A 17,439-nucleotide genomic window follows, 5' to 3' on the forward strand; every position below is an offset into this window, starting at 1 on the left:
CAAAACTTCCAAAAGAATTTGATAAACTAGTTGGCTTTCTGGATAATTTTGATATAAGCAACTATAAAATTATTCTCCATTAAATAAATTATATTTTCATTCATTACATCATTTTCTTTATTTCATCAATATTATGTATTTTTCAGAATATAAATCTTCAGATATATGTATATAAAATTGATTTCTATACATTTTTTCATGCCCTAAATATTTACTAAATTTGTTTTAGTGTTTTAATTTATTTTCAATATTTGATTAGGTTCTTCTAATGCTTAAATGTGAGATATTTTCCACATAAACATATGTTTGAACACTTTGTCCCTAAGTCATGATACTATATTGTCAGGTTGTAGAACCTGGTAGACTGTGTTTATACCTGGCAGACACAGACTTTCTGTGGTAAACATTCAGAGTTACAAGCCAGCCCTGACTATAGACAGTTCACACTGCTTCCTTATTGACTATCATATGGGATGGGTAAGAAGACCCAGTTCCTTGTTGCACAGACATAAATCAGTGCATTTGCCATCCTTATCCTATTATGATATAATATGTCCTTCAAACTATTAGTCAGGATAAATCCTTCCAGCATTAATTTCTTATCAAATCTTTGAACACAGCAACAAGAAAAGTAGCTAATATGGGCTGCTTAATTTTTTCTTAAGAAAAGCAACAAAATCATGATATCTCTGAATACAACTATTTTATGCCTTTGTTTATAATTTAGAAGTTCTCATTTGTTTGTTCTATAATTTAGCTGGCATTAGTTCTAGAACAATGCAAAATCACATCTTCCCTCAGGTCCCTCTGCTTTCTTTTAAGTCATAACCTCTATTTCCTTTAATTGATGCTACATATATGTATATAAATACACATACATATATTCCCAAATATAAACAACACAGTTGGTTTTATCTTTTATAATTACTGCTGCATTTTATATTTCAATATTTTATTGATGTTTAACTCAGAATCATAATCATAACTTTGATTCATATTCATGAGAAATACTTTTAGTTCTCTTGCCATACAGTAGATTTAATTGTAACCGTTTGATAACAAGGCAATTTTGGCTATGTAAATAAACAGCAAGTATATTTGATGCTTTATACATTCTAGTATCTCATGAGGAAGAGTGATTTGTTTCTTAGTTTTAGTAAAATTTATTTCAGTGGCATTGCTGATTCTTCTTATCCATACTGGAAATAACAGTTAAAATATGAAGTATCTTTAAGACCAAATGCTTCATTAAAAATATTCCACATAGTATCCGTTGATTTGTGCGTTATTTTGTAAAAAGTTTACTAGTTGTGATTATAAATAAATCACTTGATTATAGAACCAAGTGTAAATTTTCAAAGTATGATGCCTCTTTTCTAATGAATGAAAATATGGCATGGATTTTTACTATAAAATTCATATCATGGTTTAAGAAACTTTTCTCCCATTGACAGAAAAGTGTTCAGTTAGTTCCATGCTGAATTTTTTCTTATATTTTGAAATTATCTTATATAACAATCAAATGACCCATGTCAGAATTTTTAACAAAAGCTTCATAATTTCTATCTGTATTAACTTATAAAACAATTTTGTCGTTGCTTTAGGCTTTAAGATATTATAAAATTTTAAAAATAGAATCATAGTAATCTCATGTATATGTATTAACATGTAAAATGATATAAATGCATATTCATACTATATAGTTTAATAGGTATTTTATATAAACACAAAAATGCAATGTTGTTACTGTTGGAACTTAATATAATTAATAATCTTTGTATTTTTTACCAGAATAGGTTTCCTAAGTAGTCTAGATGGATATATACAATCTTACAGTACTGAAGTATTTCATTTTAACTGGAATCACAGATCTCCCTGAACTGCAGGCCCCTTTATTTGGACTCTTCCTCATTATATACTTGATCTCTGTAGTAGGTAATTTGGGCTTGATCATCCTCACCAAAATAGACTCTAGACTTCAGACACCTATGTACTTCTTCCTCAGACAGCTCTCTCTCACGGACCTTGGTTATTCAACTGCTGTGGGGCCTAAACTGTTAATAAATTTTGTTGCTGATCAACCTACAATTTCCTATAATTGGTGCTCAGTCCAGCTGACCTTCTTCAGCATATTTATCACCACTGAACTTTTCATTCTGTCAGCCATGGCCTATGACCGCTATGTAGCCATCTGCTATCCACTACTGTACACAATCATCATGTCACAAAGATTATGTCATGTTCTGGTGGTAATACCTTACCTCTATAGTGTGTTTATATCTTTATGGACCATTATCAAGATTTTCACTTCATCATTTTGTGGCCATAATATCATCAGGCATTTCTACTGTGACAGTCTGCCATTGATATTGATGTTATGCTCAGACACACATGAAATTAAGCTGATTATTTTAATCTTTGCAACTTTTAATTTGATTTCTTCTCTTCTGGTCGTTTCCATGTCTTATATCTTGATCCTTGTGTCCATTCTCAGGATGAATTCTTCAGAGGGCAGGCACAAGGCCTTCTCAACCTGTGGTTCTCATCTCACAGTGATAGTTATATTCTATGGTACTCTTTTTTTCATGTATGCACAACCAAAATCCATTCACTCCTTTGAGACTGGTCAAATCGCATCATTGTTCTATACACTGGTTATCCCCATGCTGAATCCTATGATCTACAGTTTGAGGAACCAAGAGGTGAAGCAGGCCTTGAATAGAAAATGGAAAATGTGTGTGAATATTCTACTTAAGTTGTAAAATTGAAAGATAGAGTAAAAAGAAAATACACAATATCTTATATGTAGCATAACTAATATTACTTTAGCTATGTAATATTATTGTCTTGTGGGATAGTCATATGATAAATACGGATATAAAGAAAATCATTGGTCAATTTTGAATTCAAGTTAATCTTTTTCATATGATGTATCGCCTTTTTATATATTTGTATGTTTTAATGTAAAATTTTCTTTAGATTCCATTTCTACATATCATGCCATATAGCCTATTACTTGTTTGCTCCCAATAAACTAATTTAAGCTAAACATTTGATTTCTTCATTGTGCTTTCATCTCTAATGGCTAATGCCTATATTGTAAAATATAAGATAAGTGCAAAGTCACATGATATATAAAATTATGATAAAAATTTTAGATGGTGAAAATATGCCTGAGATAAGACCAGCAAGGATAAGTATTTCTATCCTTGATATTTAAAAAAGAAAAAAAAAAGACAAAAATAGTTCCTTACTTAAATGTGGAATCTTAAAAACTCTCAACAAGTGAATCCTTCCTCCCAGTTTTTATTATACTATATGCAAGTTTGATATAATTTCACTGTATCCACAATCTAGTTATTTTGTATGCAATGTAAACATAGCTTTTCTCTTTTTACTCTGCCATCTCATGTTGAACACCTTGATCTATAACTTGAGAAATAAAGATGTAAAATATCTACTACAAATGACATAGAAAATTGTTGAATACCTTTTCTTAATGTTAATGTGAAATGTGATTCTAAAAAGTCATTATATGGATGTCACTATTTGTTTATAAGCCTGAAGAGGAGGAGCAAGCCCAGATGAATCTACATATTTGTAGTTTTCTTGCCATTTATTCACACAATCAATGTGTTATAAATATAATCAGGACCAGATAAGCAAAAATACTTCCTTAAGAAGGAGATGAATTATAAATATAGTTATTAATGAAATCTTTTTGTGAATTTAAAATGGTTCTGGGGATATTTGATCAAAACTGCAAATAACAGAATCACTGTGCTGTATCATGTGAGGGAGTAGATATTCTGGGAAATTAAAATATTTTTCATAGTTTTTAAGTTATTCTAAATAAAGTCATGTCCATCCATGTTTATATAACTTTATTTTGTATACTTCTCCTCTTTTAAACTTTATAGTTCTCTATGTTATTTAAACTCAAGATTATGAGTGGTAAAGGGAACGTGGACATCTAAATATTGTAAATATCTACATGCCTAACAGGAAAACTAAGATTCTCATGTATTTCCTTTAGACAGAAGCAATTAAGGGTCAAATTTTTTGAGATGGGTAGTAGGCTTCATCCCTCAATGGGGGGCCAGGTCTAACCTCTGGATATGGTCATTGTAGGGTCCTTCTCCCCTTTGTTGGGTATTTCAGCTAATGTCATCACTGCTGGGTCCTGGAAGCCTCTTGCTTTCCTGGCATCTGGAACTTTCTGGTGGTTACCCTCACCATTCCCCACACTTCTCTGTTCAATATCTTAACCCTCTATACATTTCCTTGTCTTCTCAATACCTGATCTTGTCCCCCACTTCTTCCCTCCCTCTCCTCTCTTCCTCCCAAATGCCTTCTACCTTCTACCTCCCATGATTATATTGTTGCCCCTTCTAAGTAGGACTGAAGCATACAGGGTCAAAGAGTGGAGCAGAGACTGAAGAAAATGCCATCCAGAGACTGCCACATCTGGAGATCCATCCCATAAGCAGCCACAAAACCCAGACACTATAGCTGATGCCAAGAAGTGCTTGCTGATAGAAGCCTGACATAGCTGTCTCTGAGAGGCTTTCCCAGACCTGACCAATACAGATGTGGAAGCTTGCAACTACCAATCAGATTGAGAATGGGAACCCCAATGGAAGAGTCAGGAGAAGGACTGAAGGAGCTGAATAACAAGATCAACCAACTAGACCACTGCCTCCCTACCCCCATTCCCCGAGCTCTTAGGCACTAAACCACCAACCAAAGCATACACCATAGCTCCAGCTGCATATGTAGCAGAGGATGACCTTATCTGGCATCAGTAGGCTCAGTCTTGTGAAGGCTTGATAACCCAGCATTTGGGCATGCTAGGATGGTGAGGCAGGAGTGGGTGGGTGGGTAGGGAGAGCACTCTCTTAGAAGGAGGGGGAAAGGGGAAGGGATAAGGGGTTTGTTGAGAGGAAACTGGGAAGTTAGATAACACTGAAATGTAAATAAATAAAATAACCAATAATAAAAAAAAAAGGATAGAAAGCAATCCTGCTCTTTTGCAAGACACTGCCCAAAAACTTTCCCCTTGGCTGCTTCAGAGACTACCCAGCCTGGACTAAGTTCCCAGCAACGATTTTATTAAGTACAAACAGACTTTTTATACCTTTAGCAGAAAAAGAATATGATGTTAATTTCCAGAATCAATACAGTTTTAGCTGCTAGGAAACAATGATGTTTGCAAGTTTTGAAGGGTACAGAAGTTTAGTATCTAAGATGAACTGTCCAGTCAGCTTTCTTGCTTCCGTGAGTACTAAGGAATCATACAGAGAAATACTAAGTGTTTTAAACACTCATTGTCTGAGGGCATGCATCGATCTTTCAGGGACTGGAAGGTACATTATGCAACCTAAGCCATGGACTCTAACCAGAAAAATCTATGACATGGGCCTCTTGAGGCAGCTAGGCCAAACCAACTCCATGGTTCACTGGATATGTGTTTTGTTTTGGGCTTTTTTTTCTTTCTTTTTAAATAAGAAACTATCTTTCGCCTTTAATTCCAGCACTCGGGAGGCTGAGGCCAGCAGATTTCTGAGTTCAAGGCCAGCCTGGATCAACCAAAGAGAAACAAAATGAAATATCTCAATGTTCATGTTAGTTTCATTGTATAGTCTTGTGTGAAGGATATCAGTGGAGGAAACAGCACTTAAGGCACTTTTCATTGTGTTTAAATTAATTCATGGATGGCTGTTTTGGAAGAGGTACAATTATTATTTTATACTGCTTTTATTTGGAATAAAAATGGATAAAGTAGATATGCTTTGACTTGTAATTGTTAATTTTATGGATAAAATTGACAGGCCTAAAGATTGACCAAGGAGTCAATAATTATTATTTCTTTGCTTGTGTTCTGATTTATTAAAAGATATTAATCCTTGAAAAGGTGTACTGAATTGGGCTTTTAGGAATAAATAGGCATGGAGAGACCTCTTGTGTCCTCAACTAAATACATAGAGCTACATGCAACTAAGAAAATCTGATAATGAGAGATATAGTCCACACATCAAAGACATCCCACACAAAAGACTTCCTGAACTGGTTACCCAGTAACCAGTGGTCAGCCCTTAAATAACATGCATACAGGGAACACAATGTGGTAGCAGGTTGTATTTACACACACACACACACATACATAAATGCACACATTTACATTCTTAGGGATAAATTTCTCTGTGTATGCTATTGTGTATTTGTGTGTGTGTACTTGTAAAAAAAGAGTTTTAAAATTCTATGAATATGAAAGAGAACAAAAGAGGAGCTCACAGAAAAATTGGATGGAGGAAAGAGAAAGGAGAAATTACATAATTATATTTTAATTTTAAAAAGAAAATCCAGTCATACACATAAAGTCACTTTATAATATATTTATAATAAAATGATGTATATAAATGTCTCTATATGAATGATTACATATGGAATATATATTATTCAATATACATTATATAATATGCATTTTATATACTATGTATATTAAATATGTACTATACACACACACACACACACACACACATTTTGGCCAGACCCACTGGTACTTCACAAGTATTCTCAGAAATTTCTTAGTTTCCATATGACAAACACAGAGAGACATTGACATAGAGACAGACTCAGACAGATAGAAAGACACAGTGGGAGAGTTAGTTTGAATACTATTCTTTAAAGCTTCCTAAATGATTCACCTGTAATTAATGTTCCTAACAGGCAATTACTGAGCAAAATTGAAACACTATCATACTTTCAAATACTGTAGGGACAAGTAACTAATTGCATGTCATTTCCTAATAAATATCAAGTCTCCAAAGATTAAAATAGATAGACTCATGAATTGATTTAAGCAGTGTGAGGAGGGCTTGCTGGAACCAGACAGAAACGTCGTAGATGTCATTGTAGGTAATGAATGAAATATTTCTATAAGGTCTTATGATATATACTTACACAATCCTTCAGTAATGTGTAACTCTGTGATGTCTGCATACAAATAGCTCTCTGAATTTATAGTTTGAAATTATAGTGTGGGTTAAGGAGATATATGCTCATAATAATCTTCTCAAAGTCAGCATGATATTATTTTCAATTGGTTAGTAAATTTAAATGCAAATTTCTAGGCTCTCTTGAAATTCCAAATATTTAGACAATTGATTAATTTATTTTAGAAAACACTTCAAACTTCAATTATTTTTTAAATAGATGTTCCGATGAACTTCTTTCACTGTATATTTAAAAGTAAAATGAAAGTTAGTTTTGATTTTCCATCAAAAAAGCATGATTAGTATAATAAATATATTAATGTGCTCAGATATATATATCAGTGATGCAGCATACACAATACACTTTCATTTTCATGCTATCTGACAAACTCCAAGAATAACTTTAAAAACAATATTAAGTAAATAGGGCATTATGAGTAAATTATTTTTCTTTTCATATAATTCTAAGGAAATACTTTTTATTATCATATATAGATAACATTTATTTTTATTGAAATTGTTATTGATAATACACAGTATAATCTATTTTTAATGATTTTATAAAAAGACAAAAAAGACTAAATATATTCTTTATCATATCTCCTGTAGCTATTAGGTAATTCAATTGGATCTAAATTTCTATATTTCTCAAAGGAGGAAGACATGTGTGGATACTGGTAAGCAATAAGTAGGTCCTATGATCATTAGTAACATTTAATCAATTTAGTTTCAAGTTATAATTAATGAGATATAAGTTTAATGCAATGAGATGTGTGCTTTTACTTTCCTCACAGTAAACTTAGAGCCTTTTCCTACCATTTTATTTAACAATTATTTTTGTGTATTGCTTTTTTTGTCTCTTAAGGCAATTTTGTTGCTCAAAATATCTATAAAGTAGGAGACTAGTTTGTAGATAGTTTATACCTTCTTCATCTCAGAAATCCTTCAAGAACAGGTTAGTTATACATCCATAAGAATAATGTTCTTTAGTAAACAGCATTTTTGCCAAAATAAATTTTTGTTAGAATTATAAACTAAGATAAAGCACTGATAATATTGATGAATAAACATTATATATATATGTATATATATACACAGTATTACTATAAATGTTATAGTGAAAAATATTAAAGAACAAAATACAGCAGATATAAATTTATACACTAAGTCTTTTAATGTCCATTCAGATGTTTAATCTGATTTTATGATATATTTTCATATTTTAGAATTTAATTAATCACTTTATTATTTTATTATGTATAATAAATGATTGACTGAATGTATGGGTTGTACTATGTCAATGCCTGGTGCCCTCAGAAGCAAAAAGGGGACATGAGAAATACTGCGTCATGAGTTAAGTAAGCATCATATGGATGCTGTGAGTGAAACCTGAATTCTCTGAAGAGGAGCATTTAATCTTAGTGGCTGAACTAATGCCACTGTTCTGTTTCCTTATTCAGACACTATCCAATATTTATCCATTTTATCTAGGTTATAAGACGTCCTGGAATATAGTCTTCATGGTATTCTGCTTTTAATGATAAGTGCTCTGCTTTTAATGAGTATTTCTATTAATGATAGTCACTGTAATTTAAGGTTTTCAAGTTTACATTAAGTTAAATATTTCATCATATTGTTAAAAATAATTCATAAAACCCCAGTATAACATTAAAAAGGGCCTCATAGAAATAACTCAGAATATTTTAAACAGTACAAGAATACTTATATATGAAAATAAAAATTTCATATTATAAATGAGTTGCATAATTATATATGTAAAATAAATTTTATAATATTGATTCTACATTGATATGTAATTTTCCATTTCTAACTTTGTTTACAGATTGTAAATTCTCCTAGGTGGCAATGCAGAAAAGCTACTGAGTAGGCTGATGTATCAATCCAGAACAGAATTTGCTCTAAGCCTAGATGGAGAAACGCAACCTCACAGTAGTGACTGAATTCATACTGATGGGCATCACTGACAGGCCTGAGCTTCAGGCCCCATTGTTCGGATTGTTTCTCATCATCTATCTGATCTCACTGTTGGGCAACATGGGCATGATCATCCTTACCATGGTGGACTCCCGATTGCAAACACCCATGTACTTCTTTCTCAGACATCTGGCTATCACTGATCTTGGTTATTCTACAGCTGTGGGACCCAAAATGCTGGAAAATTTTGTTGTCAATCAGAATACAATCAGTAATCATCTTTGTGCAATACAGCTAACTTTCTTTCTTGTGTTCATCATTTGTGAACTCTTTATTCTGTCTGCAATGTCCTATGACCGCTATGTGGCCATCTGTAAGCCTCTACTCTATACTGTCATCATGTCCCATAGGGTATGCTGGGTCCTAGTGGCAGTTCCTTATTTCTATAGTGTCATTATTTCTCTTCTAATAACTATAAAAATTTTTGCTTTGCCTTTTTGTGATTACAGGATCATTAGTCATTTCTGTGATAGTCTCCCTTTAATATCATTGCTCTGTTCTAATACACAAGATATTGAAATTATAATATTGATTTCAGCAGGGTTTAATTTGGTTTCATCTCTAGTGGTACTCCTCTTTTCTTATCTACTCATTCTTATAGCCATTTTTAGAATGAATTCAGCTGAAGGCAGGCAGAAAGCTTTGTCTACTTGTGGGTCCCACTTGACAGTGGTCATTGTCTTCTATGGGACTTTGATATTTATGTATGTGCAGCCCAAATCAAGTCACTCGTTTGACACTGATAAGGTGGCTTCCATCTTTTATACTCTGATTATCCCCATGTTGAATCCCTTGATCTATAGTCTAAGGAACAAAGATGTAAAATATGCCCTAGAACGGTTGTGGAAAATGTTAGGCAATATTTTTTCTTAATGTAATACACCAAATGAACCTTGTAAATTGTATGAATGGAATTTTCTATTCTATGTGTGTATTTAGTTTAATAGAAATAAAAATATTTATCTATTGTCTTAAAATTTGCACCCACCATTAATTGTTCTAAATAAATCAGTGAAAGATTACAAAAAGATGTGTTTTCAGCCAAGTTTGTTAACTTTTCAAAGAAACTTCATGCTTGATAAAGGAATGACCAAGAATAAGGAATAGTTTAATTTTCACTAGTTATCAGATAAATAAAAACTAAAATGAAAATGAGTCTGGGTTATTTTTCCTTTACATACATTTTAATATGTTGAACTGCTGGAGACTTGTAACATTCATTTGTGGGAGGAGTCAGAGTGTTGTGTTTGTCTCCTTTGTCTTCACATTGTCTATTATGGAAATAATAAAATTGTGTTAGTTGCTTTGGAAAAAATAAAAGAAAATGAGATGCTGTCTCTACACATGTCATTTTTTATTTTATTTTTTAATCTTATGTTATCATTGAAATGGGCCCTGGATGACCTGTAACTCTCTACATAGGCCAGAGTGGTCTTGAAATCCCAGAAGTCCAAGTTTCTCTGTCTCACCAATACTAAAATTAATGCTATTTACCACCATACCTGGGGCTTATTACCATATTTTAAAGTAGTGAAGAATCATTGCTTCTCCTCTAAGATTCATAATCTCAGTAGCCACAAGCAATGAGCTATGATTACAGTACCAGGCATAATTTGTCTAATTCAGTGTGCCCTAAGTCCAATGAGAGAGTTGTTACTGCCAAGATATAAATGTCAAGATCTTACCTTAAGTGGGAGAAGTTCATGTCTACACGAATTAGTCTTAAAGGAAATGGGGAAATAGTTCAATTTAATGGATGGACTCTGAATGGGAAAAAATTGATTGGGGTGATCAGGTGTAGAGGAAGACTGAAAGCAATGCAAGAGAACTAAAATTAACAGTCATTTGATGGTGGTATAGAGACCTAGTGAGATAGAAACTTCTTAAAGTATATGAAGGCAATCCAGTGAAGTTTCTAAATATGGGAGAAAAAGAGTCTCAACAGGCTATCACTTGCCACCAAATGAATTTTCCAGTACTAGCACTAGGTTACATTCAATTGTGTTGTTGGTCAAAGAGTCCACAGGAATTCACAATTAACCCATCGTGTCAACAAAACAATAAGCTGCTCTTAAACTAACACAAAGTATTGTTGCTGAAGGCAACATTCTCAAAACACATTGAATACAAAGAGATCAAGCTGGTGACTCCATAGAACATTCACTCCTATGTTCTGGTGAAAGATACTCCACAGGCTACCAAAGGAGAAACATATATACAAACTGAGCCAAAAAACTTTTGCTGACCTACCTGCAAAACAATACTAGGGCAATGGTAGCATAAACTTGTGGAAGAAGTTAATTAAGAACTGATTTGAATTAAGGCTCACTGCACAAGTTCAAGTCCATGCTGAATGCTGCTTGAGTAACCAAGAACCCAAGATTAGATATTCCAGAGACATAGGATTAAACCAAATACTACTGATATTTTTTAAGTAGTTATAAGGTGACTCCTAATGATATTTTGCTGTGCTTTATTCAGTTGTCATCAGAGAAACTTCCTCCTGCAGAAGATGGAAATGAATTCAGAGACAAACACCCACATATTTTGCAGAGACAGAGCGGGGAGGCAAGAGAGACAGAGACAGAGACAGACACACACACACACAGAATGAGAGAGAGAGAGAGATTTGAATGCTCAGTTCTAAATGGAACATAGACACAAAATTTCTCTCTCAGAACTCATAGAAACCTGCAGAAGAGGAATCATTGAGTACAATAGCCAGGAAGAATGGAGAACAAAAGAACATAGCCCTCTAAAGCAACATGCAAAGCTCATAGGAATGCAGATACTGAAGCAGCATGCATAGGACTTGTAAGGTTCTGTACCAGGTCCTGTATGAATATGTTAAGGCTTTCTCTTTTTTTGTCATCATGCCATTTTATTTTATTTTATTTTATTTTATTTTATTTTATTTTATTTTATTTTTTGCTACAGTTAAGCATTTTATTGTCCCCTCCCCATTCTTTAGGATAAATTGCTCACTTTCGTTTTTATTAAATATTTTCTTTCTTTACATTTCAAATGTTATCCCCTTTACTGGTTTCAATTCAATGTTTTTAATGGGACTTGTGAATGTGAGAACAAGTTGGTCTCTGATGCTTCTGCCTGATTTTTCTCAGGCTGTTTTCCTTCTGTTGATTTGCCTTCTCCAGTTTCAGTGTGCTGATTTTTATCTTCTTATATTTTTTTCATTGTTATGTTTTGTTGTTTTCTTTTGAAAGCCTGTTACTTTTAATGAGAGACAGATAGTGAATGGATCTGGAAGAAAAGAGTACTGAGGAGTTATGGGATGAGTAAAAGGAGAGGAAATTATAATATCGATATATTGTATTAGAAAAGAATCTAATATCAATGAAAGAGGGAAAATAAAAGTACAGTAAAGATGTACGATAGTGTCATATAGCAAAACATTAAAAAGATTATTTTCAAAGTAAACAATATTAACAGATTAAGTAGGACTTTTTGTCTCTCCTAATACAAAATATGAATGCTATAGGTTAAGAGCCTATCATTACTTGAACATGTGAAATATTTGTAAATTAAAAGATGAAATAAGTTTGTAATAAACAGATGTGATCCAGAATATAGAAATTTTTCTTTGGTAATAAAAAGAAAATTTTCATTTTTCCCTTCCTGCCTAGGCCACTCTAAAGATTCCACAGTTTGAAGGCCTCAAAGGAGATCTGTTGCAGCCAGAAACACAAGTTTCCCAGGATACCTACAAGCACCCAGGGACATAGGAAGCAGTCTCCAGACAGACCAACCAGGTCTGTTAACAGCAGAGATAACCAGATGGGGAGAGGCAAGAGCAAGACTATAAACAACAGAAGTTAATATAGTTTGATACAATCAGAAACCAGTTCTCTCACCACAGCAAGCCCTAGATACTCCCAAAACACCTGAAAACCAGGATGATAACCTAAAATCCTATCTCAAGAAGATAATAGAGTCCTTTAGGAAAGACATGACTCAGTGAAAGAAATACAGGAGAACACAGATAAGTAGATAGAAGCACTTCAAGAGGAAACAAATAAGTCCCTTAAAGAAATACAGGAAAACACAAACAGGTGAAGGAATTGAACAAAGTGGTCCAAGACATAAAAATAGAAGAAGAAACAATAAAGAAAGCACAAATGGAGATAACCCTAGAAATAGAAAACCTAGGAAACAGGTCAACAGCACCCTTTACAATAGTCACAAGTAATATAAAATATCTTCTAACCAATGTGTGAAATGTATGAAAGATCTGTATGTGTCTCAAGAGAGAATACAAAGAAGACCTCAGAAAATGAAGAGATCTCCCATGCTCATGGATTGTTAGAATTAACATAGCAAAAGTGGCCATCCTACAAAAAGCAATCTACAGATTCACTGCACCACCCATCCAAATTCCAGCACAATTCTTCATATACATAGAGCAATTCTTGGGGAAAAGGAAGCAAGCAGGCTATGGGCTGTGTCCCCATTCATTGCAGTCACCTGCTGGGTTGGGGTCCAGTGTTTCTGGAGTCACAGAGGTGTTGATCCCAATCATCAATAAGCTGCAGGACGTCTTCAACACCATGGGTGCCAATATCATCCAGCTGCCTCAGATCGTCATAGTAGGAACAGAGAGCAGTGGGAAGAGCTCTGTCCTGGAAAGCCTAGTGGGGAGGAACCTTCTTCTCAGAGGGATTGTTGTGGTCACCCAGAGACATCTCATTCTGCAGCTGGTCCATGTTTCACCAGAAGATAAAAGCAAAACAACAGGAGAAGAAAATGGAGTTGAAGCAGAAGAATCGGGTAAATTTCTTCATACCAAAAATAAGCTTTACACAGATTTTGATGAAATTCAACAAGAAATTGAAAATGAAACTGAAAGAATTTCAGGAAATAATAAGGGGGTAAGCCCTGAGCCAATATATCTCAAGGTTTTCTTGCCCAACATTGTCAACATGACCCTTGTGGATTTACCAGGAATGACTAAAGTACCTGTAGGTGATCAGCCCAAAGACACTGAGCTTCAAATCAGAGAACATATTCTTTGGTTCATCAGTAATACCAATTCCACTATCCTTGCTGTCACTGCTGCAAATACAGATATGGCAACATCAGAAGCACTCAAGATTTCCAGAGAGTTACATGTGCACAGAACTCTAACTGTAATCACTGAACTTGATCTCATGGATGTGGGTACTGATGGCATGGATGTATTGATGGGAAGGGTTATTCCAGTCAAGCTTGGAATAATTGGAGTAATTACCAGAAGATGTTAACAATAAGAAGAGTGTAAATGATTCAATCTGTGATGAGTATGCTTTTCTTCAAAAAAAGGACTCAGCTCTGGCCAACAGAAATGATACAAAGTATCTTACTCAGACCCTGAATAGGTTACTTATACATCATATCAAAGATTGTTTACCAGAGCTGAAAACAAGAATAAATGTCTTAGCTGCTCAGTATCAGTCTCTTCTAAATAGCAATGGTGAACCCATGGATGGAACGAAGACCAAAGTGTGGACACTTTGCCCCTTCTTAGAATTGGGAACAAAATACCCATGGAAGGAGTTACAGAGACAAAGTTTGGAGCTGNGATGAAAGAATGGACCATCTAGCAACTGCCATATCCGGGGATTCATCCCATAATCAGCTTCCAAATGCTGACACCATTGCATACACTAGCAAGATTCTGCTGAAAGGACCCAGATATAGCTGTCTCTTGTGAGACTATGCCCAGGCCTAGCAAACACAGAAGTGGATGCTCACAGTTAGCTATTGTATAGATCACAGGGCCCCCAATGGAGGAACTAAAGAAAGTACTCAAGGAGCTAAAGGGATCTGCAACCCTATAGGTGGAACAACATTATGAACTAACTAATATCCCGTAGCTCTTGACTCTAGCTGCATATGTATCAAAAGATGGCCTAGTCGGCCATCACTGGAAAGAGAGGCCCATTGGACTTGCCAACTTTATATGCCCCAGTACAGGGGAACGCCAGGGCCAAAAGATGGGAGGGGGGAGGGGGGAAGGGTATGGGGGAATTTTGGGATAGCATTGGAAATGTAAATGAGGAAAATACCTAATAAAAATATTTATAAATAAATAAATAAATACATAAAATCTGAGTAATAGCATGAAAAAAAAAAGAATGAGAAGATTAGCCATCAAACCAACTAATAAAAAGTATACATGTCAGAAAGAAAAGCCTTGAGGGATATTTATATCCCTAAATATGTAATGTGTTTTAATAAATTAATATATATTAATTACATGGAAGTTATTTATCATTATTTAAAATATATTAGCCATGTATTACATTTAAAATATTCTAGCTTTAGATATGAAGGAATTTGAACTAAATAGACCAGAGTAAAATTTTATTCTATTGAGATGATAAGAGCAATATGTATATAATAAACAAACAAGTAATCAGCAATCAAGATGTGTTTCTTGGCACGGTTATACCCAAACTTATGTTGACCAACCTTTACGTTGTCTTCACTATTCTAAGGAATACAGGAAGGAAGCTCTAGCCATCTAGGTCTCGTGAATCTATTCTGATAGAAAGGATGGCTTTCCAAGAGTATGTTCCAGGACAGCCAGGACTACAGAGAGAAACCCTGTCTCAAACAAACAAACAAAAAATCCTCCTGGGGGAATCACCATCTCTGACCTCAAGCTATACTACAGAGCAATAGTGATAAAAACTGTGTGGTATTTGTGAAGAGACAGACAGGTTGACCAATGGAATAGAACTGAAGACCCAGAAATAATCCCACACACTTATGGACACTTGATCTTTGACAAAGAAACCAAAAATATACAATGGAAAAAAAGAAGGCAACTTTAATAAATGGTGCTGGTTGAAATGCAAGTCTGTATGTAGAAAAATGAAAATAGATTTGTCACCTTGCACAAAATCAAGTCCAAGTGGATAAAGGACCTCCACATAAAACCAATAAAAAAGGAAAGTGGGAAAGAGGCTCAAACTCATTGGCATGCTGGGAAATTTCACAAACAGAACACCAAAGGCTCAAGATCTAATATGAAGAATTGACAAATGGGACCTCATGAAGCTGAAAGGCAAAGACATAGTCACTACAACAAATCAGAAAACTGCAGATTGGAAAAAAATTCATCATAACCCCATATCTGATGGAGGGCTAGTATCTAAAATATATAAAGAACTCAAGAAGCTAACCTCCAAAAACAAAAACAAAAAACAAAAACAAAAAAAACTACATAACCCAAACAAAAAATGGGGTATAGAACCAAACAGAATTCACAACAGAGGAATCTTGAATATCTTGAGCATCCAAGAAGAAATATTCAGTTTCTCTCTCCCCTTTGTTGGGTATTTTTAGCTAATATTATCCCTGTTGAGTTCTGGGAACCTCTTGCTTTCCTGGCATCTGGGACTTTCTAGTAGTTACCCCTGGTCCCCCATCCCACACTGTTACACATCTCCATTCAGTTTTCTGACCCTCTGGAATTCTCACCCTCTCTCCTCCCAAGCATGATCCTGCCTCCCCTTTTTCCTTCCCCTTCTCTCTCCCTTTTAGGTCCCTCCCTCTCTCCCTCCCTCTAGCTCCCTTGATTATTTTGTTCCCACTTCTAAGTAGGTCTGAAGCATCCATAATTTGGTCTACCTTTTTCTTGAGCTTCAAATGGTCTATGAGTTATATTGTGAGTATTCCAAGATTTTGCCTAATATCCATTTATCAGTGAGTACATACCATGTGTGTTATTTTGTGACTGGGTTGCCTCAATCAGGATGATATTCTCTAGTTCCATCCATTTGCCTAGGAATTTCATCAAGTCATTGTTTTAAATAGCTGAGAAATGCTTCATTATGAAAACATACCACATTTTCTGTATCCATTACTCTATTGAGCAACATTTGGATTGTTTCCATCATCTGGGTATTATAAATAAGGCAACTATGAAGATAGAGCATTTGTTCTTGTTATATGTTAGAAAAACCTTTAGCTATATGTCCTCAGACATAACTATTTCCAATTTACTCAGTAATATGCAGACTGATTACCAGAGTGGTAATTAACAGCTTGCAATCCCACCAGCAACGGAGGAGCCATCCTCTTTCTCCACATTCTATCCAAAATGTAGTGTCACCTCATTTTTTGGCCTTTGCCATTTTGATTACTGAAAAGTAGAATCACAGGGTCATTTTGATTTGTATTTCCCTGATGAATAAGAACACTGAACATCACATTTTTTTTATTACATATTTTCCTCAATTACATTTCCAATGCTGTCCCAAAAGTCCCCCATACCCCCCCACTTCCCTACCCACCCATGACCCTGGCATGCCCCTGTACTGGAGCATATAAAGTTTGCAAGTCCAATGGGCATCTATTTCCAGTGATGGCCGACTAGGCCATCTTTCGATACATATGCAGCTAGAGACAAGAGCTCCAGGGTACTGGTTAGTTCATCATGTTGTTC

At 34.6% G+C, this 17,439-nt stretch overlaps 2 protein-coding genes and 1 pseudogene across 2 annotated transcripts; all 3 read left to right on the forward strand.

Annotated features, from left to right (window-relative positions):
• Window positions 1–1,814: 1,814 nt before the first annotated feature.
• LOC110288547 (olfactory receptor 8K3-like) lies at window positions 1,815–2,762 on the forward strand. Its single transcript, XM_021154863.1, has one exon. It carries the CDS (start codon window positions 1,815–1,817, stop codon window positions 2,760–2,762), a length of 948 nt encoding a protein of 315 aa, XP_021010522.1.
• A 6,162-nt stretch (window positions 2,763–8,924) lies between these two features.
• On the forward strand, window positions 8,925–9,863 carry LOC110288545 (olfactory receptor 8K3-like). The gene has a single exon (XM_021154861.1). The coding sequence runs from the start codon at window positions 8,925–8,927 to the stop codon at window positions 9,861–9,863; it is 939 nt and encodes a 312-aa protein (XP_021010520.1).
• Window positions 9,864–13,126: 3,263 nt separating this feature from the next.
• Window positions 13,127–14,248, forward strand: LOC110288548 (annotated as a pseudogene).
• Window positions 14,249–17,439: the final 3,191 nt, after the last annotated feature.

The sequence above is a fragment of the Mus caroli genome, unplaced genomic scaffold (genome assembly GCF_900094665.2).
Source record: "Mus caroli unplaced genomic scaffold, CAROLI_EIJ_v1.1 scaffold_10505_1, whole genome shotgun sequence".
NCBI lineage: Eukaryota > Metazoa > Chordata > Mammalia > Rodentia > Muridae > Mus > Mus caroli.

Excerpts from the sequence above, each read along its gene's own strand:
- LOC110288547 (XM_021154863.1), top strand. The coding sequence starts at position 1,815 with ATGGATATATACAATCTTACAGTACTGAAGTATTTCATTTTAACTGGA.
- LOC110288545 (XM_021154861.1), top strand. The coding sequence starts at position 8,925 with ATGGAGAAACGCAACCTCACAGTAGTGACTGAATTCATACTGATGGGC.